Source organism: Barbus barbus (genome assembly GCF_936440315.1).
Source record: "Barbus barbus genome assembly, chromosome: 31".
Classification (NCBI taxonomy): domain Eukaryota; kingdom Metazoa; phylum Chordata; class Actinopteri; order Cypriniformes; family Cyprinidae; genus Barbus; species Barbus barbus.
Window position 1 is genome coordinate 18585836 of NC_136759.1, and position 27163 is coordinate 18612998.

The following is a 27163-nucleotide window of genomic DNA, read 5'->3' on the forward strand; positions in this document are numbered from 1 at the left end:
ACATATTTATGTTCAAATATTATAGTAGGCCTGAGACAACTATTTCATAAAAATGTAATTAATAATTATGCATTAATAACTGAAGATAGGTTGTAATTAGGGATGTAACGGTAGGCCTACACAAACATGACGGTACGGTACATACCCGGTTTTTACGTCACGGTTCGGTAAGGCTTGAGTATAGCAGGGGGAAAAAACAAAACATAAAATTTCTTCTTTTTTATTAAACAGTAGTTTACTTAACAAATTGCTCTTTAAATAAATTCAATTGTAACTAACATTTTCTTTGGGATTAAAATGTAGCTAAAATCTATAGGGAGCTCTTTTACATTACTGTTTACATTAATGTAAAGTCGTGATATATTATTTCATGAAATGCTCTTCTTTAGATTTCTCTAATGAACGAGCTGTGGACACTGATGACTTTTCTGAGGTAAATGAAATATTTTGATTGTGACATTTTGTTTTGATGTCTTTCTGCGGTTGAAACGCTAATTGAGCAATTACATGAGGCATGAGATGTTCATTTACATTTATATTGTAAAGAGGAAGGGATGATTGCTCTTACACACGCTCTGCGCTGCCGTTTGAATTGAGCTGTTTACATCGATCTGACTGGCTACATCAAAGAGCATCAAACGGCATTTGTTTGAATTTCCTGAAAAAATTAAGAAAAAACAAAGAGCCCTGACCCCAAGAGGAGAAGTCGTGGCCTAATTGTTAGAGAGTCGGACTTGTAAACCGAAGGTTGCGGGTTCGAGTCTCCGGCCGGCAGGAATTGTAGGTGGGGGGAGTGAATGTCCAGCGCTAATGTCCAGGTCAAAGGACTCATAGGCTGAGGAAATTGCATCCACAATTCACCTGCTAAGGGTCTGTTTAGTTGCAGAAAGACCCTTCTTAGGAGGACCATAACTAACAAATAACTGGTCCTATTTCCTCCACAGGGCAGTTTTGTGGATGTATGAGTCCAGAAGGCCTGCAGCACAGCTAGCTGTGGAACAGAGGAGGGGTCTTTAGGAATATACCCAGGTCTCGGGTACAGAAAAGCTTTAGCCATGCCAGGCGCAAACTCAACATATGAAGGGGCTGCAGAAAGGGCCTGAAGGTCGCAGATCCTCTTCAGGAAAGAGATGGCCAAAAGGAAGACAAGTCTTATTTGTAAGGAATCTGCCTGGAACAGTTGCCGAACCAAGAAGTGAAAAGCTTCCACTTCAGAGTGTAGCTTCCTCATAGAGGGAGCTCTGGACTGGAGTATGGTCTCAACAACCTCAGTTGAGAGACCTCAATGCCTCACGAAATCTGCCTGGATCATATTTGACCTCAAAATCTAAATAACATATTGAACTTTGCATGATGAAAATGAAGCAACCTATTTAATAAATTTACTTCTGACAATTTCCCCCAAATGTTCACTGATGTAATGAATACAGTAATGTTACTTTTGGGTACTCTTAGAACTGTGAAAACTATTTGTCAATTTTAATAATAAAGGCAGTACAGTAGATATTCCATTGTATACTTTACAATAATAATCACAATATAATAATTGCATACTATAAAATGCAATTTTATCATATAAATTATATTTATTCCTAGATAAAAATAGATACGTGCAGAATTGTCATGAAAATGTCACAGTACTTTTAATAAATCACAAACAGCAATAAAAAAAGGACTTTTCTTTGAGAAACAAATTCTCATTTATGTTGATTTTGTGATGTAAATGTTCTTCAATGACCTTGTGATATTCATCTAACAATTAGAGTTCAAAAATTAATCGACAATTTTAAGGTCATGTAGACAAATAAAATTGGTCGATATTACAGTGAAAGATTTTCACCGGTTCAAACAGCAGCAGTCTTTTTACACAACCATTAACTTATATAGTCCTAAACATAGCTTTAAAGGAGCACCTCGTCAGTCTTTCAAAAACAAACAGGTGCAGATCTATAAGGAATGAATGACTTTATTTAAAGTACATCAAACCAGTACACTTAAAACCTGTCATCTCTCATTGCTCATTCTCAACATGAATGATCCACAATGAGTACGAGTCCTCATCTATCAGATGTCCTTGCAGCAGTTCAATCAACACTAAGCCTTATTGATGTAGCCCTCTTTGATAAGGAAATCGTAGATTTTGCGTGTCTTGTTGACATCTATCTTGATGAGCGATCGGGCCTGTGCCAGCCGTAGACCCCCCTGCCGCCGGCACTCGTTCAGCAGTGCCTGTTTGTACTCCAGGTACGCCCCAGGCACCAGACGAACCACCTGACATAACTGAGGGAGATGATGAGAGAATCGTTTAGGATCCATTATATCACATCAATGAGGCAGATGTCTTCGAAACGAGCTCATGCCAGAAGCAAAATCAAGATTTCCAAACCTCTTTTTCTCTCTCGTTTAGTTTCTCGGTGCCAGGCAGCCCTGTTAGGTTGAGAGGAGGTGCGCTTCTTCTGCCTGTGGATCAGACGATTGAGATCATTCAGATTCTCCTCATCACGAGAAGTCAGCAAGTTATCTAGTAACAAATAACTTAGCAAAGCAATAAACCACAGGACTGTGCATTACAGTGGTTTTACCGCAGTTTCTTGAATGTAGTGCTGCATTTAATAAAAATACATGGTAACACTTTAGTTTAGGGACCAGTTCTCACTATAGCTGCTTATTAGCATGCATATTACTGGCATATTGGCTGTTTATTAGTTCTTATATATGGAAGCATATGTGTAGCTAAATTCAATTTGCAATGTAATATGCAAAATGGCAATGCAATATGTAAAATGACAATGTATTTCTGTATTTAAATGTACATTTTCCCATTCATATGTGCAACATTTGGTGCAAAATGAAAATGAAAATTCAATTATATCATTTAAATTTGCCATTTTCTACACTAGCTTTAATATGCAAATTAAAAACATGTTAAAATTTTATACTTTCAAATTATCAACTTTATAAGTTGCAAAATTAAAATGAAAATGTATTACCCAAATTGATTAGATACGTTTAACATGTCCAAGCAAAAACTGTAGCAAAATGATCATTTAAATGCTGTTTTTCCTAAATGCATTTAGACACTTGGGATTGCATTTTCATTGTGAGACCGAGGGATAATTGTAGCAAAATGCAATGAGAGTTTCAAAAAGCATTCTGAGCCAAAGGTGCAGCAAAAGGGTAGTAAAACAGTGATTTAAATGTCTTTTATTTTTCTTAAATGCATTGACACTTACATATATGACGTTTCAATTGCATTTTCATTAAATACCCCGCCATGAATATAGTTTAAGTCATTGTGGATTTGAAAATGCATTCCGAGCAGAGCACGCCCCCTAGCTGTCAATCATTACATCAAGGCGGGGTTCGGCAACAGGACGCACAATAGGTCAATATTCACCATTAACCAAACGGTTTTTACCTGTCTGAACATCTCTCACCGTTTACACTCGGGTTGATGCACATAAACAAACACACAGTGCTATTCTACACTTATTTACTACCTTACCTTATATTTTATTACTCTTTTATTTTTAAAGCGTAAAATAGCACGTGTTCCGTGGCACCTGAACAGGGATGTGCAGAGAGTTCCTCAGGGGCAGAGGCTCAAATGTTTAAAAAATAAATAAAAAAATTATAGGTCCATCGTTTGGATACATTACTATCTTATATTTTGGCAATAAGTCACAAAATTTTAATATACTTTAAAATACATTTTATGCAATGCTGATTTATTAGCAATGTTGGAAACCAGTCATACTTTTTTCAGGATTCTTTGATGAATAAAAAGTTAAATAAGAACAACATTTAAAATATAACTTTTGTAACATCTGATCCAGTTATGCGAACTACAGCTATAGTAAACAATCACTTTTGGACATCAACAAACAGTGTTCCAACATAGTTTTAGATCATCCTTTCGACTTCAGCGAACTCCCGCCGGAGCTACTGAGATCACCGCGGACAAGCGGATCACTCGTACCGACCGGAAGTGCTCGGCGTCGGCGTCGAGACCGTAAACAAAGACGGGGAAAGCGTGGAGGGCTGCGTGCTAAGCTAAGGCTAAACCCACATCGACCAGCTCTGCCCAGCATCTTCCTTGCCAATGTACGGTCTCTGATGAACAAGATGGACGAACTAAAGATCTGGACCCTCACACAGAAATGGCTTATGGACTGTAATGTTATGTTCTTCACTGAAACATGGCTCTGCAACGATGTCCCAAACAGTGTGGTGCATATGGATGGACGTGCTCTCTTCAGGGCTGACAGAGTAGCAGCAACCTCTGGTAAAAACAAAGGTGGTGGAGTATGCATTTATGTAAATAAATCATGGTGCAAAGACTCTGTCATTGTTGATACCTACTGCTCTGCTGAGCTGGAGTTCCTGATTATCAAGTGCAGGCCATTCTATCTACCACGTGAGTTCACTTGCATTGTTGCTGCTGCAGTTTATGTACCTCCGGACGCTAATGCTAACGTGGCTATGAAAGAACTTTGTGCTGCTATTAGCAAATTACAAACCCTGCACCCGGATGGAGCCTTTATTGTTGCTGGGGACTTCAATCACTGCACTCTTAGATCTGTTCTCCCTAAATTTAATCAAAATGTCTCCTGCACTACAAGAGGACATAAAACATTGGACCACGTTTACACTAATGTGAGTGATGCCTACAAAGTCACACCCCTCCCCCACCTGGGTCAGTCTGATCACCTCTCTTTGTTCCTGCTCCCCAAGTATACCCCGGTCATCAAACGTGTGAAACCTACAACAAGGACTGTTAAAATCTGGCTGGAAGGTGCTGACTCCACTCTTCAACATCAGTTCCAGCTCACAGACTGGAGTGAGTTTGCTGCCCAGGCCACCACAAACTCTCAGATTAACATTGACACGTACACCAACTCTGTCATGGAGCACATCAACAGCTGTGTGAGCAGAGTGACTACACACAAAAAAATAAAAATCTTCCCCAATCAGAAGCCCTGGATGAACAGAGAGGTTCGCCTCCTGCTCAAAGCAAGAGATGCAGCCTTCAGGTCTGGAGACCAGGAGGCTTACAGCTCAGCCAGAGCCAACCTGAGGAAGGGTATCTGCCAGGCCAAACTCACACACAAACAGAAGATTGAAGAACACTTCAATTCTTCAGACCCCCGACGTATGTGGCAAGGCATACAATCTATCACGGATTACAAACCACCTAACTCTGTGCCCCCCTCCAGCTCTGCCTCCCTCCCAGACGAGCTCAACCACTTTTATGCTCGATTTGATCAAAATAATAAGGAGATCTCACTCAAAGCTGAGCATCAACCCAGTGAACTGCCTCTCACACTCTCCACATCAGATGTTTACTCCACTTTGCGTAAGGTGAATGCACGGAAGGCAGCTGGCCCTGACGGAATACCTGGTCGTGTGCTTAAAGCCTGTGCGGAGCAGCTAGCTGAGGTCTTCACGGACATTTTCAATCTGTCCCTGGCCCAAACAACTGTCCCCACTATCTTCAAAACCTCCACCATCGTACCAGTACCGAAACACTCCACTGCCTCGGTCCCTAACGACTTCCGTCCTGTTGCACTCACCCCCATCATTGCCAAGTGTTTTGAGAAACTGGTTGCATCCCACCTAAAATCCTGTCTCCCTGCTACACTAGACCCATTCCAATTTGCCTATCGCCACAATAGGTCAACAGAGGACGCCATCTCAACAGCGCTTCACTCTGCCCTCACCCACCTGGACAGTCAAAACACACATGTGAGAATGCTGTTCATGGACTTCAGTTCTGCATTTAATACAGTAGTCCCCTCCAAGCTGATCTCCAAGCTCAGCCAGCTTGGAATCAGCACACCCATCTGCAATTGGATTCTAGATTTTCTGACTAACAGACCTCAGTCCGTCAAGTTAGATAACCTCTCCTCCTCCATCATCACCCTGAACACCGGCGTGCCACAGGGCTGCGTACTGAGCCCTCTCCTGTACTCCCTCTTCACCCATGACTGTGTTCCTGTTTATGGCTCCAACACCATAATCAAATTTGCAGATGACACCACGGTGGTAGGTCTGATCAAGGATGACGATGAGTCAGCCTACAGGGATGAGGTGCAGCACCTGGCTGTGTGGTGTGCCACCAACAATCTACAGCTAAACACCCAGAAGACAAAGGAGATCATTGTGGACTTCAGGCGGACTAGGAGTCATGCACACACACCCATCTACATCAACGGAGCTGAAGTGGAGCGTGTGTCGAGTTTCAAGTTCCTTGGCATCCACATCTCTGATGACCTCACCTGGTCCCATAACACCTCTACTCTGGTCAAAAAGGCACAGCAGCGCCTTTACTTCTTAAGGAGTCTTAAGAAAGTTCACCTGAATCCCAGGATCCTTGTGGAATTCTACCGCTGTACCATTGAGAGCATACTCACGAACTGCATCTCAGTATGGTACAGCAATTGCTCCGCATCTGACCGCAAAGCACTCCAGCGGGTGGTGAAAACTGCTCAACGGATTACCGGCACCCAGCTAACTTCCATTGAGAACATTTATTATAAGCGCTGTCTGGGCAGGGCAAGAAACATCATCAAGGATGCCTCTCACCCTAACCATGGACTTTTCACCCTCCTTCCATCCGGCAGGCGTTACAGGTGCCTACGCTCTCGCACTAGTAGGCTCAGGAAGAGCTTCTTCCCCGAGGCTGTGACACTTCTGAACGCCACACCACCAATCTAACCTGCACCTGCTTATTACTGCACTGGTCACAGTACTTTACACACATGCATTTGCACTACTCATATTTTGCACAGACTGCACATTGTCAAAGTCATTACACTATAAACTGTCTAAAGTTGTTACTGTACAAGCACAGTAAACTATTTCTAAAATATTGCACTACTGCTATTTTGCATAGAATACATTGTTCTATCAATACTTTGCACACTCATCCAGCTGTATTTATTTATTACCACTGTTCTCACGTTTCTGCTGTTCATAATGTGTATATATAATCTGTAATCTATATAATCTACATTGCTCTGTTCATATGTACATACAATCCCTACATTGCATTCCTATTTTATATTCTGTATATACTCTGCTCAATACTGTATATAGCAATTCCACTGTACATTCTGTAAATCTTATCTTCATTTACTCTGCACTTATATGTATATAAAACACTATATTCTTGCACTTCTGGTTAGATGCTAACTGCATTTCATTAGCTCTGTACTTGTACTCTGCATAAATGACAATAAAGTTGAATCTAATCTAATCTAATCTAATCTTTACTGTTCCAATACTTTTGGAGGGCACTGTATATAATCGACATTTGAAGTGGTCAAAAACAGTTAATCAAAGTTGTCCTATGATAAGAACACATTTTGGTTTTAGGACAACTTTGATGAAAGGTTTTGATCCACTTCAAATGTTGACTAATGTAAACGGTAATGAGAATTGGGGGATTTCAATAAACTGATTTAAAAATAACTACTCTCCTAACTTATTTATCAGTAGCAGCAAAATCCAAAATCGCTTGAATGTTCGCATAAAGCCAGAGTCTAATCAGATTCATATGCATTCTAATATGTTTCTAGTTGTGCAGTGAAGTGACAAAAAGAGAAAATGTAAAAGTATGAGAGAAAAACAAAGATGCGAGCGGCTTCTTTTTTTTGTTGCGCGTATTTACAGCGGTGCATCTCAGAGAATAGATTAATGTGTTTGAGCCTGCGGCTTCACGGCTGAAGAGGACATCACAAAGATTGCAAAAGGAGACTTGAGTGGAGGAGAGGAGACATAGCGTGAAAAATGGAGGAAATAAGCAGCACTGTACCTGAGGTAGTGATAGTGGTGACCACAGGGGTGATTCCAGCATCACTGCGAGAAAGAAACACAGTCAGTCAACAGCCGCTTCAGCGAAGCAAAACATTATTCACACAAACGCTCCTGAAACATCTCTGAAAGACTGGCTGGGGCTCTTGGGGTTCTCAGCAAAATAAAATATAAACAGAGAGCCTGATTCATCATTCACTGTTACTCTGACTACTTTTGCTGAATACCAACAACAAATTTTGTGAAGCTAACAAACTGACAGCCAAATAACCACAAGCTGTTTGAATGAGAATACACTGTGGCCCTGAAGGCAGAAAGAAACCCGAATCTAATCAATGTGATGCTAATAAACAGCATATGAAAGTACACTAGAAAGAAACAGCAGTGCTTTCATGACAGCAATGAAATATTAAAAATAACAGTAGAAATCAATATTACAATAACATTATAACTATGAGTTATAGAGTGTTCATTTCATGCTGGAGTAAAAGCAAGTTTACAAACAGTGTCTTTTTTAATACGTCTATTATTATACACTACTGTTCAAAATATATATTTTTAATGAATACTTTTATTCAGCAAGGACAAACAAAAGATTTCTATTTCAAATAAATGCTGTTATGCTGCTTTTTGAACGTTCTATTCAAAGAATCCTGAAAAATTGAACATTTCAACAAAACATTTGCAAGCATTTTAAGCAGCACAGCTGTTTTCAGCATTGATAATAATTTACAATGTTTCTTTTACACCAAATCAGCACATTAGAATGATTCAAGGATCATGTGACACTAAAGACTAGAATAATGCTGGAAATTCAGTTTTATCATCACAGGAATAAACTATATTTTAAAATATACGTTCAAATAGAAAACAATTATTGTAAACTGTAATAACATTTCACAATATTACAGTGTTATTGTATTTTTTATTAAATAAGTGCAGTTATGGTGAGCTTAAGAGACCTCTTAATATAATATAATATATATGAAATTTTGGATCTATACGTTATTATTTTAAAGGACCAGGTCTATTATTTTTGTGCAGACCGTTTAATTGAATAGTTAGATGAACAGCTTAACTATTTAATTTATATTAATATGAAATATTAGTATAAAATATATTACAATATTCAACAACATTATTTTTTTAACACTGTATTTTTATTATTATAATATTTCAGTGTTCAACACCATAGTAATTTTAGATATTTTCTTATTTCCTGAGGTAAGATCATTTTAAGTTGAATTAGTTACATTAAATGTTTGTAATAATTACAAAACTAAACTGTAATGAAGTATTGTAGTAAGTAGTAGTATAGAGAGCGAGTATGGTGGCATTATTGAAGAGCTCTTACATGGCAGCCTGTTTGTGGAGCCACTGCTGGCACGCACGGGTGTCCTGAATGTACTGCAGGACGTCACACAGCATGTTCCTCTTCCTGCGCTCGTCCTCTCGTACACGTTTCACTCTCTCGTACACTTTAGCACCTGCAGGCCAGATGACAGATGTCAGAGCAGCTCTGAGCAAAGCTTTTGAAATGTGACGTCTCAAAAAGCTGACGGTACATGCTAGTATGGACCATATTCAGATGGATCTGTCATTTTTGTAGTGAAATACTCACTTGCTGACTGTGTTAATTTAAAGAGATAGAACACCCAAAAATTTGCCGTTAATTTACCAACCCTCAGACCACCCCGGATATAGAACGCTAAAGAAAATTTTTAGCTGAAACTGTGTGTTCACTTACATCTTGGAAGGCCTGAGAGTGAGTAAATTAACAGAACATTTTCATTTTTGGGTGAACTATCCCTTTAACCTCATTTTGATTTAGGCTACCTCCCATGATACATTCCTGAGGGTGCATCTTACCGCAGAAGGACTGTATTCCCTCTCTCCTGTACTCCTGCAGCCTGCGGATCTCCCTCCTCAGCTCAAACTCCACTGTGAACGAGTGCATGAGAGAAGGAGAGAGAAACAGAGCAGATGGAATGGTGAACTTTTCACCCTGACTGATTCAAACTACTGGGGAGGACAGACTGAACTCAGACTCAGCGCTGGCGGGTGACATGGGGGCTTGTTCATCTAACCCGAACTGTCCTGCGCACGCTCATTAAACCACAAAACACAGGGCTACACTGATCCTGGCTCAGCAGAGGAAGAAAACTAGAGAGTCAAGTATATATAGACCAAAATTATGACATTCTATACATCAAGTGTGCAAAAAAGAGAGTTAAATACTCACAGGCGTGACTCTCGATGAACTTGTCGTGCTCTATGGGGCCCACCACACGTGCAAAGCGCCTCATTACATCATAAAGGTCCTGCACTTCCTTGGGATAACGCCTCTCCAGAACTGACAACACAACAGAAGCGCACAATCAATTTGATGAAGTAAATAAAACACAATGGCTCTGTTCTCAATCTTTCTTGACAAGCTTCTTGTCTACACAGGCAGCTACCTTCTAAGTCAGCATCCCATATGAAATGAAACATTATAACTGAATGATTTGGTAAACAGCACCCTCATACAAAGAGCACAGGAAACTCAAATCACAATTGTTTCCAGCAGTTTGATATTAGCATGTAGCTAAGCTAACAGCACTCTTAGAATCACAAAAACAAAATTAATATAATATAATTTTATATATTCTATCATATGTGTACAATACTATGGTATTTTGTACATAACGTCATTGCAAATTAAAAAATTATAATAATTTTGTGACACTGTGGTGATGTTTATTTGCATTCATCTTTTATCCTGAACACACCTTTACACACCGTTTCTTTAAAGGAGCACTGCTGGCAAAAAGGGCTTTCAAGAAAACTTGGCTACCAATTTTTTTTTCTCTGTGCTACTTGACTAGAGATGTACCTGACAGATCTATGATGATGATATGACAGTAGTTTTTCTCCAATAACATGGTAAAATGCTCATGAGGTGATTCTCAGAGCAACTCTGGAGATGAAGTTTGTGTGTTCATATCCTCACATAGATGACTACGAATACAGTTTTTAATGCGAAAGGGAGGGGAAAAAACTGAAAGAATAACCATCCATCCATCTCTGTGGGCGGGCATATAAAAATACGGAAGTAAAATATAGTCTTCAAGTTTTGCTAACAAATAAACATAAATGTCTCTCTCTACCCATGTAACACAGAGAATATCTAAACATTTTTCATTTACATATATCACTGATACTGAAACAATACAAAGTGGGTTGAAAATGGATCAAGTTACACTTTAAGGATATGTTTGAGGACCTAAAATGATGTCTAGGTAGGGAGCTTACAAGGCTTTGGAACACAGCTAACCTGCTACATCAGAAAAGCTACATTTGATTGGCTTTGTTTGAAAAGCAAATGCCAATAGCAATGTATCAAGAGTCCAGCTGTGCTGAGCGGCCCTGTGAAAGTCTCCCTGATGTTTCTTCACCCACCACTGAAGCTCGGCTCGCTTGGAAGGGTTGAGCGAGCGGCACTATCAGCAATCAGCCCTGCTGCTACCGAGCGAGAGAGATAGAAAGAGAAAGCTGCTATGTGGGTGAGCGTGAGGTGTGATATTCTGCCTCCACTAGCTTGCTGAGATGTTACCCAGAAACACACACCTCGCCCTGTCACTTTATAAAAATCATATGTATATATGCATACACATACATACATGTGTATGCATGTATGTATGTGTCAGTCAAGATGTATCAAACTACAATATCAGTGCCCTCCATGCAGCCGTGGCTGATAGGATACGAGACCGGCTGATGTGTGTACAACCAGGGCAAGCTGTCTTGCTCTTTGAATTGGGGATAAACCAACACCGCTGCAAGCCATCAGGTCTTGGCCACTGCTTCCATTATCACTCGCAACACACACACACACACACACACACACTTTCTCACAGTCTCCATGACAACAAGGCTGCAGTTCCACGGTAACTATCGCCTTGCTTTTGTCTTGAGAGTGCAGGGAGACGAGGAGGGCGGCTGGGAGACGTTAGATAAATAAAAACGACTTAAAGCCCTCCTCGCATCACAAACACTCAATACGTCTCAGGAAAACACGCAAACCTGATTGGATTTCCCTGCTTCCATGCAAAGAGAAAATAATTGGATAAGCGTATTCCTATCGAAACCGGCTGGCCAATGAAATGTCCAGGGGGAAATAGACAGGAATGGGTTCCTTTTTATTGAGAGAAGCGACACGGTGCCCAGAGGGCGCGATCAATAAAAACTCGTAAAGATGCAATCTCCTTTGTCATTACATTCGAAATGTTCATTTCATGCCAAACTATTCATAGGGGAGCAATCACAGCTGGCAAAAACAGCTCTGGGATCAGTGTTGATCTGGGATCGCTGTATTCTGGTGCTCATTGTAAACATTTAGCACAGATGGCTCATGTTATTGGAGGTCAGGAAGGGTTATCTTGTGGCAGTAACTTCTGGTCTGTGCATTGAAAGCAACCTGAAAATACCTGCATGAGAAACATACTTTACAACCTCACATACACATCGAAGTACAAGAGATGGCAAGAGCACTTGGCTAATATGAGGCACAACAGCAGGATTTAAAAAAAGAGGTTGTCTTACTCTGAAACTTCCGTAGGTTGATGAGGCCATGGTCTCGAATGATCCTGAAAGACAACGATTGTCACATTTCACACTGCATTCTGTGAGAAGCAAGTCAAACTCTAAGTGATCTTAAGCATGACCAATAAGCCTTAAATAGAGTATTATAAAACAGATCTGGCTCTAAATAAATACAAGTGTACATTATATATATATATATATATGTATATATATATATATATATATGTTTTATTAAAAGCATCTCATGAGTGGTGTGTGTTCGGAGAGAGTGGCGTCTGGTGTGCTGGTTTCAGATGTTGTGTGGAAGCAGAAGGTCTGTTTGTGCTCAGCAGGAGATCTCAGACGACAGAGCACAGAGCTGAGGTCAAGCTCACACACATAACACTAGTCCTTTACAGGGCAGTCAGTCCTCATTAACGCTGATTTACACACTGTTACTGTTACCACTAGAGCTGTTTGTGTTTGTGAAAATCAGGCTGGCTGATCAGTTGCTATGGATTAGGTTACATTTTTACACACCAGATGATGAACTCAGGAATGCATTTCAGTGAGTTGCATGTGCATTTGATAATTTGATTTGATTCTTCAATTAGTAGCTGTTTTAACACTATAGTATATATTTTGTTTATCAAGAAACATTTTTAAAAGGAAATAAAATCAATGCTACAATTTTAGGTTTAATTTTATAGTCAAATGAGGCCCTCGAGTGGTTGTTCTATGGCAGTACAATGTGTACTTACAAGTACTTACTTTTTTCTCCGCTGTCTCTCTTTAAGTCTGGAGTGATATATGTCAACTACTGCAACCTTTAGTGCTGAAAAAATGTATGGTAAAGAGAGGTTAACAACAAGTCAGCATTCATTGTACTGTGATTCCATTAACATTTACAAACAAAAATGCATTAATACATGCAAATTCCCTCAATTATGTATTACAATCTATCATCTTTAAATGAAGTTCTTTAAAAATGGTTTTGAAAGTAGTAGCTTATGTCACTAAAGCTATATATACACTGTAGATATATACACTGCCACTCAAAAGTTTGAGATCAGTAAGATTTTCAATGTTTTTAAAGAAGTTTCTTCTGCTCATCAAGGCTGTAGCTATTTGATTATATATATATTAGTGACAAGCAACTACTTTCAAAAACATTTGAAAAACCTCATATACAGATGATAGATTCTAATGTAAATAATAAAAAATTATTTAATAAATTTAATAAATAAATGTATTTTTCTTTTTACATTCTGTTTTTAATAATTATTTACATGATGCAAAGACTGTTTAAAAATGTTGTGTTTCAAACAGAATTAAACATCAATATAACATTTATTTTAAAAAATAAAGGTAAAAATGCTGTTTTTCAAAGTATTTTCAAATATATACTTACCGTGAAGAATATCAGAATCATCGTCAACAAAGTCTATATCTTTCAAATCCCATTCAGCATAATTATCAAACTCCTAATTTTACATAGAGACAAAAAGAGAAGAGGTTGAATTGAATAATGTACAAATTAATTTGTTTTCACCAGACAGCACATTAGATCACTCACCTCCATGAAGTCCGCTCGAGCCGGCATGTATCCAGCCATATCTCTGGACAGCTGAGAGTCGAATGAAGGCCTTGGAGGATCATCAGTGGCTGAAAGAGACACAAGACACAATCCTTGACTACTACTGCCTAAAAAGATTTTAGATTTTACATTAAAGATGTTTACATGTAGTCCACAAGACAAAACAAAAGCTGAAATTATTAAAATAACCCCCTTCAAAAGTTGGGACCCCTTGGCTCTTAATACTGTGTGTGGTTACCTGAATGATCCACAACTGTTTTTTTGTTTTGTGATGGTTGTTCATGAGTCCCTTGTTTGTTCTGAACAGTTAAACTGAGCACTGTTCTTCAGAAAAATCCTCCATGTCCTGCAGATTCTTCAGTTTTCCAGCATCTTTTGGATATTTGAACCCTTTCCAGCAGTGACTGTATGATTTTGAGATCCATATATTCACACAGAGAACAATTGAGGGACTCAAACACAACTATTACAGAAGGTTCAAACATTCACCGATGCTCCTGAAGGAAACACGATGCATTAAAGGGTCATATGATGCGATTTCAAGTTTTCCTTTCTCTTTGGAGTGTTGCAAGCTGTTTGTGAATAGATAAGATCCCTGAAGTTGCAAAGACTAAAGTCTCAAAACCAAAGAGATATTCTTTATAAAAGACCCACATGTCTACATCACGGTGTGGGGAGATTTGCATAACACCACCTGAATGTTTACGCAGTGAAAGGCGGAACTATTATTCTCGCGGTAATATTGTTGCTGCCGCCGGCACCATGTCGTGGAGACGCTGTGTTTCGTTGTGAAAGCGAAAGTACTTTGATTGGGCTTCCAAAAGAGGACACAACTAGAAATCAGTGGTTAAGTTGTATTTACAACACTGCTCCAGAACAGTTCAACCCAAATATTAGAGTGTGTGCAGCGCATTTTACGGAGGACTGTTTCCTGAACCTGGAAGAGTGCTGGCTTGCACAAAGGCTGTTTCTATAAAGTGGGGCAATTCCAACTTTGCAAGGACAGTCTGGTGCTTCTGACTCACAACCTGCGAGTAAGCTTCTGCTACTGACTATTCAAACGCGAGTTTTGAGCAGTCCGATCACAAATGCAGACATGGACAGTATAAGTCATTATAATCAGTAATTATGTCCCCACTGGATGCAACAAATGCCTCGTTTATAATGGGTTTTATTGTTTTTGTGTTGTTGCACCGGGACAAGGCATCACAATACGGTAAGGGACATAACATTTCTGTCTCATGCTTGAGGTATTCGGCCAATCACAACGCACTGGATAGCTGTCCAATCAGAGCACGCCTCGCTTCTCAGAACGATGAGCTTTGTAAAATTTGACGCGTTTCAGAAAGGAGGGGCATAGAGGAGAAACATTCATGTAGAGTATGTGGAAAACAATGTGTTTTTTGAACCTTAAACCGCATAAACATTGCATTTCACCAAATACACAAAATAATGTTCTTTTTTAGCAACGTCATATGACCCCTTTAAGAGCCAGTGGCGAAAACTTTTTGAATTTGAAGATAGAGGTAAATTGTACTTAATTTGTCTTCCGGGAAACATGTAAGTATCTTCTGTAGCTTCTGAAGGGCAAAAAAATGGAAAAAAATTATATTTCAACAAAATAAGAATAATTTGGACATCTTTATCCTGTTCAAAAGTTTTCACCCCCTGGCTCTTAGTGGGTCTCTCAGCGAATGTTTGAACTTTTTTTAATAGTTGTGTTTGAGTCCCTCAATTGTCCTCTGTGTGAAAATATGGATCTCAAAATCATACAGTTACTGCCGGAAACGGTTCAAATATCCAAAAGATGCTGGAAAACTGAAGAATCTGCAGGACATGGAGGATTTTTCTGAAGAACAGTGCTCAGTTTAACTGTTCAGAACAAACAAGGGACTCACAAAACATAAAAACAGTCGTAGATCATCCAGGTAACCACACACAGTATTAAGATCCAAGGGTTCCCAAACTTTTGAATGTGGTTATTTTAATAATTTCAGCTATTTTTTTTGTCTTGTGGACTACGTGTAAACATCTTTAATGTAAAATATCTTACTCTGTACAGTACTAAATAAAAAAAATAACATGCATTTTGTATGATCTCACTTATTTTGTTAAAATTATTCACATTTTCACAGATTCTGAAAGGGGTTCCCAAACTTTCGCATGCCACTGTATTTATTTAGAGTTGAATGAACAGAACAGTAGCTTGTTTCTGGAGCTCACTTACGCTTAAAGGGAATGGCTGTGTCTGCTGTCCGGGACAGATGATCTTCCATCTGTCTGAGACTGAGCAGAGTGGAGGAGAACAGAGGATTGTTGATGAAGTTCTTCATGTAGTGCCCTTCACACTCCTCTTTGGTCTTGGTGCGCATCTGGTAAGCAACGTCCTGCCTGAAGGAACACCCAGATATGCCATTAGCAGAGTTGTATATAGCATTTATTAATATACTTTCATAACTTTAGTGTTCATTTTAATTTTACTGTGCTTTTGCAATGTTTAGTAGTTTTTTTTTTGTTTTTTGGTTAAATATTTATAGCCAGCTTTAATTTATTTTTATTTCCTTAGTAATTTTTGTACTTCAGCTTGAACTGTTTTTTTTTTTTTTTTTTTTTTACATTTTCATGCAATATTTTTTATTTTGATTACAGCTTTATTTAAATTAACAAAAACAAATTTTCACAGTTTTAGTTTACAATAACACTAGTCACACATTTTATAAAAATATGATTACTAAACACATAAACGATGGTTTTACATTATATTCCATGGTATTTAAAAAATATCATGCTACAAGTACCATGAAAATACCTTGGTTTGGGCATGTATTAACAACTATGGCAGTAACTAGAGGTGTAACGGTTCACAAAAATTACTTTATTACTTTTGTAATGCGTTACTCCCAACACTGTTTATTTCTCATTAAAACTAGCAGTAAAGAGGAAGGGATGATCGCGCTCCATGCTGCCGTTTAAACTGAGGCGTTTATATAGCGATCAAGAGAATTAAAAACTGAATTTATTGATTGAATTTCCTGAAAAAGGAAATTAAATCAAAAGTAACAAATAAAACTGGAAGTTTCCAACGAAGTTCCACTCATGCAGTGGATAAAACACATGTACCGAACCAAAAGACCCGTGATGAAACTTTTCTGTACGAATACGTGTACCGTTACACCCCTAGTTGTAACAGTAGTTTTTTTTGTTAGTGTCTAGTTTTTTGTTAGTGTCTGGTTTCTGCAGATTTGTAATCCCTAAATCAAGATACACTTAACTGATAAGCAAAATGACAAAAAAAATGATGCTTCCTGTGAAACTGATCAAAATGAAGTGAGTTTATGATTAAAACGAGAACAAATATCTGCCAATGGGCTCAGAAAAATCAGTTCATATTTTAAGCATACACTGAATTTTGTTCAATTTCAAACATTTATTTGAATTGGAAAACACAAAAATATTGAGAAAGATATTTATTTTTAACAATGCATGCCATGACATTATGAACTTAAGACTTTCTGCTCTGATATAAAACGTTTTTCAGACCAGCAGAAGTAGTAGAGTTGCAGACATGAAGTAAAGGAGTACACTGACCAGTTACCAAAACCACAGTCCATGACGGCCTCTAACAGAGCCATCTCCTCCTGCGCAGTCCAGCCAGGCTCTAACACAGGAAAATCTGATGTCTAGAAGAAAGTAGATTTTAAAAAAAATGTGTCATGCATGGGCACAATATTGGACAGGATGGGGCACATAAAAAAACGCACAATTTTATCCAAATAAACATTTTTTTTAAGTTATGTAAATAATAACAAAAATATGTCTCAATTTTGAACATTTCTGGTTTAAGTAACGTTTAAAAACAACTATTAATTTAAATCTTAAATCTAAATATAAATAATATAAAAACACTTTGCTTATAAACCTTTTATATTCAATGTAATACATTTTTTAAATACAAACTGCTCTCTTTACCATGATTTCATACTTGTGGTCACTCTGATGCTTTTTATACTCATATCCTCTAGTAAAGCACTGCAACAGAGAGATTAAATCATATAGTCCACATTAAATTAACAGTGACAGTATATGTTGTGCAGACAGAGAGTAATGAGACCCTCAATCCAGCGACTCACCTGCAGACACAGGAGGAAAGGTGACGGTCCGCATTCAGCACATTTAATGTAAGGCTCCACTAGATATGAGGAACATCCTCGACAGGGAGGCTTATCGAAAGGATCATCTGAAGAGACATTACAAAAGTTATTATTTCAACAGACATATATCTTGTACCATAAACATGCCAACAGTTTCCAGCTTCATATCACAGTAATGACTGGAACATTTTATTCAATTTGGCTGATTAAAATATATCACAATAGTCAAGTCATCTGCCTAACACAGACGATATGGCATAAATTTGGAGAGTTACATTATAGCTGTAAAGTTATTATTGAACAATAACATTAATAAAAACATAATGAGAAATATAAGTGTTATTCTGACAGTTAAAAGTTGTAAAAATAAAATAAACTTAAAAAAAAAAAAAAATTATATATATCAACTTTTATGTATCACTACTATCACACTGAATCCAAATGTTAATTTTTTATTTTAATACTGCAATATTCCAAGTTCTGCAAATACTGGGGTGGCACCATAGCACAATGATGGTATCAGATACTTTGGTAATTTGATATATGGGTCGACGAGACAACCAGGGGCGTAGTTTGTGGGGGGAAGAAACCCTCCCAATAACCAAAACTAGCAAATACAACCCCCCCAATATTTATACCACGGTTAATGGAAACCTAGAATCTGGCTATTTATTAATTATTTAACCTAACGGAGCGCTTATCAGCACAACATGACTGAAGCGCAGTTCTATGGGATGATATTAGACTCAAAATGATTAATAGATGCATGCACAATTATCCATGTACTGCATAGATTTTATGCATGTATCTTACTAACCACGAACAGATGTCTTTCAATTTGAGTCTGTGGAATTCAGGATTAAATGATTGTGCAGCGATTTTAACAAATACAGACATGTTTGAGCATAAAAATGTTGTGATCTGCATTAATATATCATAAATTGCTCATGCAAAAAGGAATCCGTGCATTTATGGATCAGGTGACACACGTGCATTTATTGACATCTTGTTTGCATTAATCTTGTTCGGTTCATTTGAATTTTGAGACTTCATTTTCGCAGTATGCAGCGTTTCACGACGCCCACACACACACACAACTACCAATGAACAAAGCCCAGTGCAATTCATTAACGTGTACACGATTTGAAAAATTCGCAAATGTACATCACTACACTGAAACAAATGCTTTTCAGCCAGTGTCTGCAGGGTTAAGAATTACATCAATGTGCAGCATTTTGTACAAATAGAGACTTATTTTTTAATACAAATGTTATAGTTTGTATTAAACTATTATAATTTGTGCATGCAGCGATTAAAATGTGCATTTGTGGATCAGCACGTGCATTCATTCACATCTCTTCTGAGTCGATTCTATTTGATTCATTTAATTTTGATTTTCATTCCGCCCGTTTAGCCTTGCCCAATCCACACACACACACACACACAGCTCGCGATCCACACGCAGCTGAGCCTAAGAACATCAGCGAGCACTAGATGGCACTAGCCCCAGTAAGTAACAACAGTAGCATTTTTAGAGATTTGCTGTTTACACTAAGTGAAAATAGCCATTCTATACATGCTGTAGAAGTAGCAGATATTTGCAATAAGTGTAAATAGTAATTAGACGATATTTATAGGCTACTTATAAACAAATGGCGAATTAGCATTGTCAACTTCATCTTTGTAGACGATACGGACGATAAGTAGGCCTAAATAAAATGTGTTCTAGCTATTTTTCCCTAAACATTCATTGTTAATGTTTATGTAAGTTAATGTAATAGTTTAATTAATTGAATATAAACGTGCAATTACTAATGGCTTAAATGAGCAACTATAATAGCCCTTTAATGATAATAATAATAATAATAATAATACAAGGAAGGAATAACTGACAGTGTGCCGCTGAATTACAGAAAAAAAAACAAAAAACAAAAGGTACCATCAGGACGTTCTTGTTTGGCTAAATTAATATGAGCTATTCTGTGTCCTAAGACTAGTTAAATTAGAACAAGTTCAATAAATTTTTTTTATTATATTTCTACGGGCAGAGTAGAATAGCCAAACCAAAAATAAACAAAGAAAACACAATGTAACATTCATAAAAGCGTACACAATGGAATGAGCACAGGTGACTGGGGCTAGTGCCATCTAGTGGTCGCTGATGTTCTTAGGCTCAGCTGCGTGTGGATTGGGCAAGGCTAAACAGGCGGAATGAAAGTCTCAAAATTAAATGAATCAAATAGAATCGACTCAGAAGAGATGTGAATGAATGCACGTGCTGATCCACAAATGCACATTTTAATCGCTGCATGCACAAATTATGATAGTTTAATACAAACTATAACATTTGTATTAAAAAATAAGTCTCTATTTGTACAAAATGCTGCACATTGATGTAATTCTTAACCCTGCAGACACTGGCTGAAAAGCATTTGTGATGAGTGATGAGTGATGGAGAAACCTTCAGATATTCCAATGATGGCACAGATTAAATCATTAAGAGCCTGATGAACTGTTAAGGAGTAAGAAATAAACAATATCAATAAAGGAAAACGTTAAGTTAGATTGACTTCCCATGGCGTATTGAATTAGAACATTCTGTGAAACTACAGCCTAAGTGTCTAAATAATATAACATATATTATATCCTATGTAAACAAGTCATTGTTAACTAGCTTATTACTTTATTGCAGTTTGACGCAATCAACCGAATTTGCATGTGTGGTGGATAACACAAAAGACCATTTTACAAAAATAAACATTTAAGCAAACCAACAAATAAATAAACCTTAAGAGGGAGCATGACCCAGGGTCCACTTCAACCCCCCCAATGTTCAAACCAAAACTATGCCCTTGGAGACAACCCATTTTGGTGTTTGAAAAAAAAAAGAAAGAAAAAAAAAAATATATATATATAATAAAATACAGAATTTCATAATACTATTATTGTTAGAAATTGTAACAATATAAAATAGAAATAAATACATTTATACATTTAAAATTTTAATTAAAACAATAAGTAAACAATAAATAAACAATAATATCCTGGCCAGAGGAGAACTGCTCAGTTGGGGACACTTAATTTCTAGCGATTATCATCAATTTGATTTCACTGATACTATTTAAACTAAACTGAGCTAGACAATGACATCACTGAATTCAATAATGAAATGCCTTTAACTGAAAATTGAGTGTTTAATCTTATTTTTATACATTACTGACACTCTATCCTCCAATTTGATACGGTTAAGTGCTTTGACACAATCTGTATTGTTAAAAGCGCTGTATAAATAAAGGTGACTTGTTTGCATCAAAATAAGTTTACAACAGTGACTTGCATATTAAATGCAAGTAAAATGCCTACTTTAATGTTTGTAATAACTTCTGTCAAAACAAAATGTCAAAATATGGGTAGATTAATGTTTCATCATCATTAAGTGTAACAGATATATTTATGCACAGTAAAAATTAAACAACACACTTATGCTGGCATGTGCTTATTACAGAAAAAAAGTGGTCATTCTAAATTTTTTTTTTTAGAATATTTAATATTTTTTAAATTTAAATGAATATGATTGCCTTGCTGACAAATGGGTGAAACCCAGTGGTTTGAAGGATTGTGGCAAAGATTTCAAATGAGAGCGAATTACTAATGTCACTAATACTTCTTCTAAATATGACTGAAGATTTTTGTAACATGAATTATTGTTACACCGAATGACATTTTAGTGTGTCTTCTGTAAATTACGGTAAAAATGTATGGTAGTCGCTGTCAGGACCTACAGTACCACAGTAATAGTGCCCATTACTATGGTAAACCTCTGTAACGAATGTCAGAGCCGTTTCTTTTTCTCATTTCGGTAGTTACCTGCCCTCGAATAGCAGATCTGTGATTTGTTAAACGTGCACTTACTTCCAAAAGACGCCAGGCGGTCCATGCTGAGGATGAGGATGTGATCGGAAAAATGCAAAACCTTCCTCTTCTCTGCGATCGTTTTGAATGCAGTTGATATTATTACAGCTTTTCGATGAAGGAAACTCAACGGTTATGCGGATTAAGCCTCATCGTTAAAACGAGTAAATAAAAACTAAGAATTGATGTTGAATTTAGCACAAGTGAAAATGTAAACACTTCAGTGGATCCCGTGCAGTTCAATGAAATCCCATGAGGAGGGGAAGTAACATTTTGTAGCAGCGCCCCTAGCGGCACCTGAGTGGTACATTTATTATCTGTCCTGGACAGACCAACACGTGCAGCTCATGTGCATTTCAGATGAGTCAAGACCTCCTGTACAGTGCAATTAATTTTTACCCCCCCCCAAAAAAATACCCTACAGTTCATACAGCCCCCTAAGTGTATGATAAGCTTATTTTATCTTATTGTGTCCTAGTACAACCTTTAGGGTTACTGCCCAGATCTTTCGGTTTTATCACTATCCCACCAGATCATCATCGTAAGTATGTTTTTTTTAAATGGATTTCTTGCTAATGATGATGTATATGTTTAGCAGCAGGCTGATCTAATCTGTCAATTAGTTTTTAATATAGACACTGACCTATATCTGTTATTTAGCTTTAAATCCATTGGCTTTAGTCAAACATTTAAACTTTTAATTATTCCGTCTCTGAAGAATTACAACATTGACTTAAAAGACACTGACTTAATATTTATTAATAATGAATAATCCTCAAATTCAATTTACACAAATGTGAAACGAATTCAGTAATACTTTGCATTAAGGAGACTGTACCGATTTAAACAATAGCTAATAAATGCCCATTTCTACTAAAGGACCAGTCACAACAATAATGATTGATAACTCTTGCTCCATCCTGTTATCTCAATTTACATACTCTCTTCTCATAGAATTAGTAGTCATCATTATAGTTTTCATTCTTGGTGTGAACAGCAACTAGCACTGCAGTTAGGAAAAAAAGCATGAAAAAGCAGCTTATTTAGTAAAAAACAACAACACTTTTTTGTTTTCTTTGTTGCTATACAAACAACATCCTGGTCAGATCTTTAGCACTTTTAATGACCAGCATGGCAGGATCTTTTCTTCTTCTTGCTTCCAGCTTTTTTCTTCTTCTGCTTCAGACGTACATTTCTGTCCTCCTCCCCTTGTTGTTCATATCTGCCCCAAAGCTGAGACCTGTTACCTCCCCATCCATAAACGGGTTGAAATGCGTAACCTGCAGCAACCAGGAGAACCAATCAGTGCATTTGTCTCATCATTAGATAATGTGCCATACTGCAGTGGGTTTGCATTTGGTGGTCCTAAATCTTATATCACTTTGCAGAAATACTAATACGTCTTATGTCTCACCTTCAGTGATAGGTGGGTCTGAGCGACGACCTCCTAGTTGGATGCGAGTGTCCATTGGGGCCGATATAGCAGACACAGTCACTGCAACATTCACTGTCAGCATTGGACGAGATGCCCGAGCTGATTTAGAACAGATAATGTGGTTTCAAAGTGTTCGTTACAATAAATAGTGAATAGACATACACTTGAAATGACACTTCTAAGAGCTCATTAGATGATGTCATTAGAAAATGAACAGATAAATAAATAAAAATCTTACCATCATTCCAGCTGTCTGCATTGATGACTCCAGAACTAAAGCCATTTCCGATTCTGTTGCAAATAAAAAAAAGTTTGGAAAGCAAATAATTAAAGGGTTAATTCACCCAAAAATGAATTTTAGCCCAATCGGAGTTATATAAATTGTCCTGGCTCTTTCAAGCGTTATATGCATGAATTTGCTTCAGGAGGACTTTATTCATGCCCGGAGCCGTGTCAGGCACGTATTATTATGGATGAACGCACTTTTATTTGACGTGTTTTGGACTGTTGAACAGAGTCATCCAGCCACTGCAATGATAACACTTGGAAGAGCCAGGACGATTTTTAATATAACTCCGATTGGATTCGTCTGAAAGAAGAAAGTCATATATACCTATAGGATGCCTTGAGGGTGAGTAAAACACAGGCTAATTTTCATTTTTGGGTGAACTAACCCTTTAACAATTAGCACTTCAACTGTTGCTTCCAGGTAAAATTCAAGTACTCTATCCATAATATTGTTCATTTCCTCAAATTTCTCAAAAACTCATTAACATCTTGTGTGGCCTGAGGGTGAGAAAATTTTCAGCAAATTTGTATTTTTAGGTGATCTGTTCCTGCAATGGATGTGTAGTCTGCATCAGATTCACCTCTTTCAATTAATTTCATAGTCTTACCTAGTTAGGTATTGATTATAACCACTCATATCTGGGATACATCCTGTGGGCATGCCGTAGGTTTCATCTCCAAGCACAACTACACCATTAAATCCATACGGATTATCCTGACACGGTTCGGAAACCTTTAATAAAACACAAACACACAAAGCCTTTAAATTTACAGCCTATGTCAGTGCTTATGTAATAACATTTAAGAGAGTTTTACTTCTGACAAGTCATAGCTAATGAAAATCAAAAAATATGTCATTAAGTTAATGTTACATGTGTTCTTTTGGGCTTTAGAAGTCATAGTCACATTAACGAAATGTCAGCAAAATTGTGCGTGCACAAAAAAAGTTAAATTAACTGTTGTCAATACAGAAGAGACTTTAAAAAAAACATGTTTCTGTTGGTCGGCACAGTGAATTCACATGACCAACCTGAATCCATTGTGAAAATTTGCTATTGCATGGGTTTGTGTTGAAATGACAGGATTTTGTCGGCAAAAATGTGCAGAACAGTGGTAAATGTAATGCACCTTAACAACATAAAGGCAAAAAAACAATAATGTATAAATAACACAAAGACACATTTAAAGAGATTGAAGACAGACATTTAAAAATTAAATGCTCTATGAATTATGACGTACAATATAACCAAACCCTCTTAATATTTGAGGCCCAATTATTACAGAGAAATATTTTTGTGCATGCAATGATAATTGCAACATCCAAGACATCATAGCAAAAAAATTAAAAAATAAACGAATAGTTAAAATAAAATAGGAAATGTAATTTAAATGGAATAGTCTTTGTAAGGAGATGATGATTATTAACAATAATTTTGCACTAGCTTTTTATACAGTTGGTTAATAGTGTGGATTGCCAGTCATAACAGTGGTTTTGTGAAGCTGCAATGATAAAGAGATGACTGATACTGTACAGCTCTTACGACTGACTGAAACCACTATTTGGTATTCAAAGCAATATGACTAACCCCTATCGTCTTAACTAGGCTCCATTAGGCCTCAGAATCAGCAGTAGAATAAACAAGCAGATAACACAATAGTTGTCATCACTTTAATCATTACACAGGGACTAAAAATGATCAAATAAGCTGCACGGTGAACAGAAAATGTTGTGTACTGCACAACCAATGTGCTCGACATGACATCGAAATCATCTAATGTTAAAAGACGGTTCAAATGCCTTTAAGAAAGCATTTGCAACATTCCTGTTATTCTTTTAGGACTGTAGGACTACATGGTTTTTTAAAAATTTGACCTTGTTTTTGGCTGTTTGGGTAGCCATATTGCCACACTGCCAACACAACGACAGGTCACGTGGAACATGACGTATAGACGTGCCCAACATCTAACCTTTCCCTGGCATTGTATGACATTATATAAATTGTTTTATAACACAAAGCAAACACATGTTATCTGATCATATTCTAATGAAACAAAATTAATAAAGTATTTACCGTTGAGTTTTCTCTTACCCTCTGTGCCAAACCGTATATCTGGAAGTTCTCATACTGTAGCTGGATCTGGACAGCCTTCCGTTCGTGTTTAAGGGTTTAGTTTATACCTCTATATAGTTTTTCTCTTGTAAACTTGTAATAAAGATTACGTCCATTCAGGATAGATGTTCGTTCCATGTTGGTCTCCCCAGATCCTCCCTTATGGTGTGGAATTTTTTGATACATCCTTTCCAAAATACAGAAAAAATATGAACTCTTTTACTCTTTTAGTCATTTCATCAAACAACAGATGGTTTCCTCTGAGAATGAAGGAAAGTAAAATGGCTGGGACTCTTAGTGTACAGTTCCTGTTTTCATTCCAGTTGCAAAACCAGTTTGTGCTTTGTTTTATGATTTGCAGTACGGCGTTTCAGCTGACTTGTTGTGATCTGTAATGTAATTGGTGCAGATCTTTGCACATTTACTACAAATATTTCTTCTCTTTTACAGATATTCTTATATAATTTCTGAAGATACAGATCTATAATCATCAAATAATGTTTTAAAAACTTTAATTAGAGTAGCTTGGAGTGAGTTTTGCTCACTTAGTTCATTTAGTTAGTTTCACTTTGATTTCAAATGCCACCCAACTCTACACCAATCTGACCTAGTCAACCAGGTTCAGGTTTCTCAAACTTAAGACATGCACAACAACTTCTGTTTTGAGGGAGGGGGGGGGGGGGGGGGGTCTTTTCTGAAAACTATTCGAAATCCATGCACATTTTAAATACACCAAATTTTGATTAATTTGAATACATTTTGAATTTACTTTGAATAAATACATTTGAATTCTACTTTTTGTGGCACACTAAAAATACAGCATATCTTTAGCTATGTTCTCACAGCAGAGGTAGCCTATACGTAATTATGAACCACAGCTGAATTATGAACCACAGCTGATCTTCTCAAATCCATCACACATCAAAAACAGTATGACCATTTAGAAATCAGTGCATGTGATCTTAAGAAAAACAGATTGTAGGACTGCAATGTTTATGCTGCAGAAACTTGTAATCCATGTTTTAGACTTATTTTTCACTCCTGGCCCCTAGAGGTCATTGTGAGTTATTTGAGAGGTTAAAAAAAGCAGACTCCAGAGTTGAGAGGAGCTGAGAGAAGTATACTATAATGATAACTCTTTCACGGTTTCTGTTAATTTGAACCTCGTTTTCCTTTTTGCACCGTTTCCTTGTTGCATGTATTATTCTGTTCAGGTGTCCCTAGTTAATTGTCCTTGTTTGGTCTGAGTACTTATAGTAAGTTCCTGTATGTTCACTTTGAGTTTGTCTGG

General features: G+C 37.3%; 2 protein-coding genes across 9 annotated transcripts; both read right to left on the bottom strand.

Moving 5' to 3' along the window:
* Positions 1-1443: 1443 nt before the first annotated feature.
* On the bottom strand, positions 1444-22321 carry tada2a (transcriptional adaptor 2A). The gene is made up of 15 exons (XM_079388070.1): positions 22039-22321; positions 18106-18212; positions 17945-18004; positions 17564-17655; positions 16203-16366; positions 13955-14043; positions 13790-13862; positions 13150-13213; positions 12400-12443; positions 10058-10168; positions 9685-9756; positions 9170-9302; positions 7817-7860; positions 2387-2460; positions 1444-2280 (listed from the first exon to the last, which is right to left on the bottom strand). The coding sequence occupies exons 1-15, from the start codon at positions 22061-22063 to the stop codon at positions 2095-2097; spliced, it is 1338 nt and encodes a 445-aa protein (XP_079244196.1). The 5' UTR covers positions 22064-22321; the 3' UTR covers positions 1444-2094.
* Positions 22322-22718: 397 nt separating this feature from the next.
* Positions 22719-27105, bottom strand: LOC306851648 (uncharacterized protein). Of its 8 annotated transcripts, XR_013782527.1 has the most exons (7): positions 25852-27105; positions 24792-24889; positions 24370-24494; positions 24087-24259; positions 23712-23764; positions 23453-23572; positions 22719-23318 (listed from the first exon to the last, which is right to left on the bottom strand). XR_013782527.1 is itself a non-coding variant. In XM_079388053.1 (5 exons), the coding sequence occupies exons 2-5, from the start codon at positions 24420-24422 to the stop codon at positions 23158-23160; spliced, it is 387 nt and encodes a 128-aa protein (XP_079244179.1). In that variant the 5' UTR covers positions 24423-24494; positions 25852-26191; the 3' UTR covers positions 22774-23157. The 8 variants fall into 8 exon arrangements, 3 of the variants coding, with proteins under 3 accessions (XP_079244179.1, XP_079244180.1, XP_079244178.1); XR_013782528.1 differs by lacking the exon at positions 24792-24889 and having other exon boundaries at positions 22774-23318; positions 23712-23738; positions 25834-26212; XR_013782529.1 differs by lacking the exon at positions 24792-24889 and having other exon boundaries at positions 22774-23318; positions 23712-23738; positions 25852-26199.
* Positions 27106-27163: the final 58 nt, after the last annotated feature.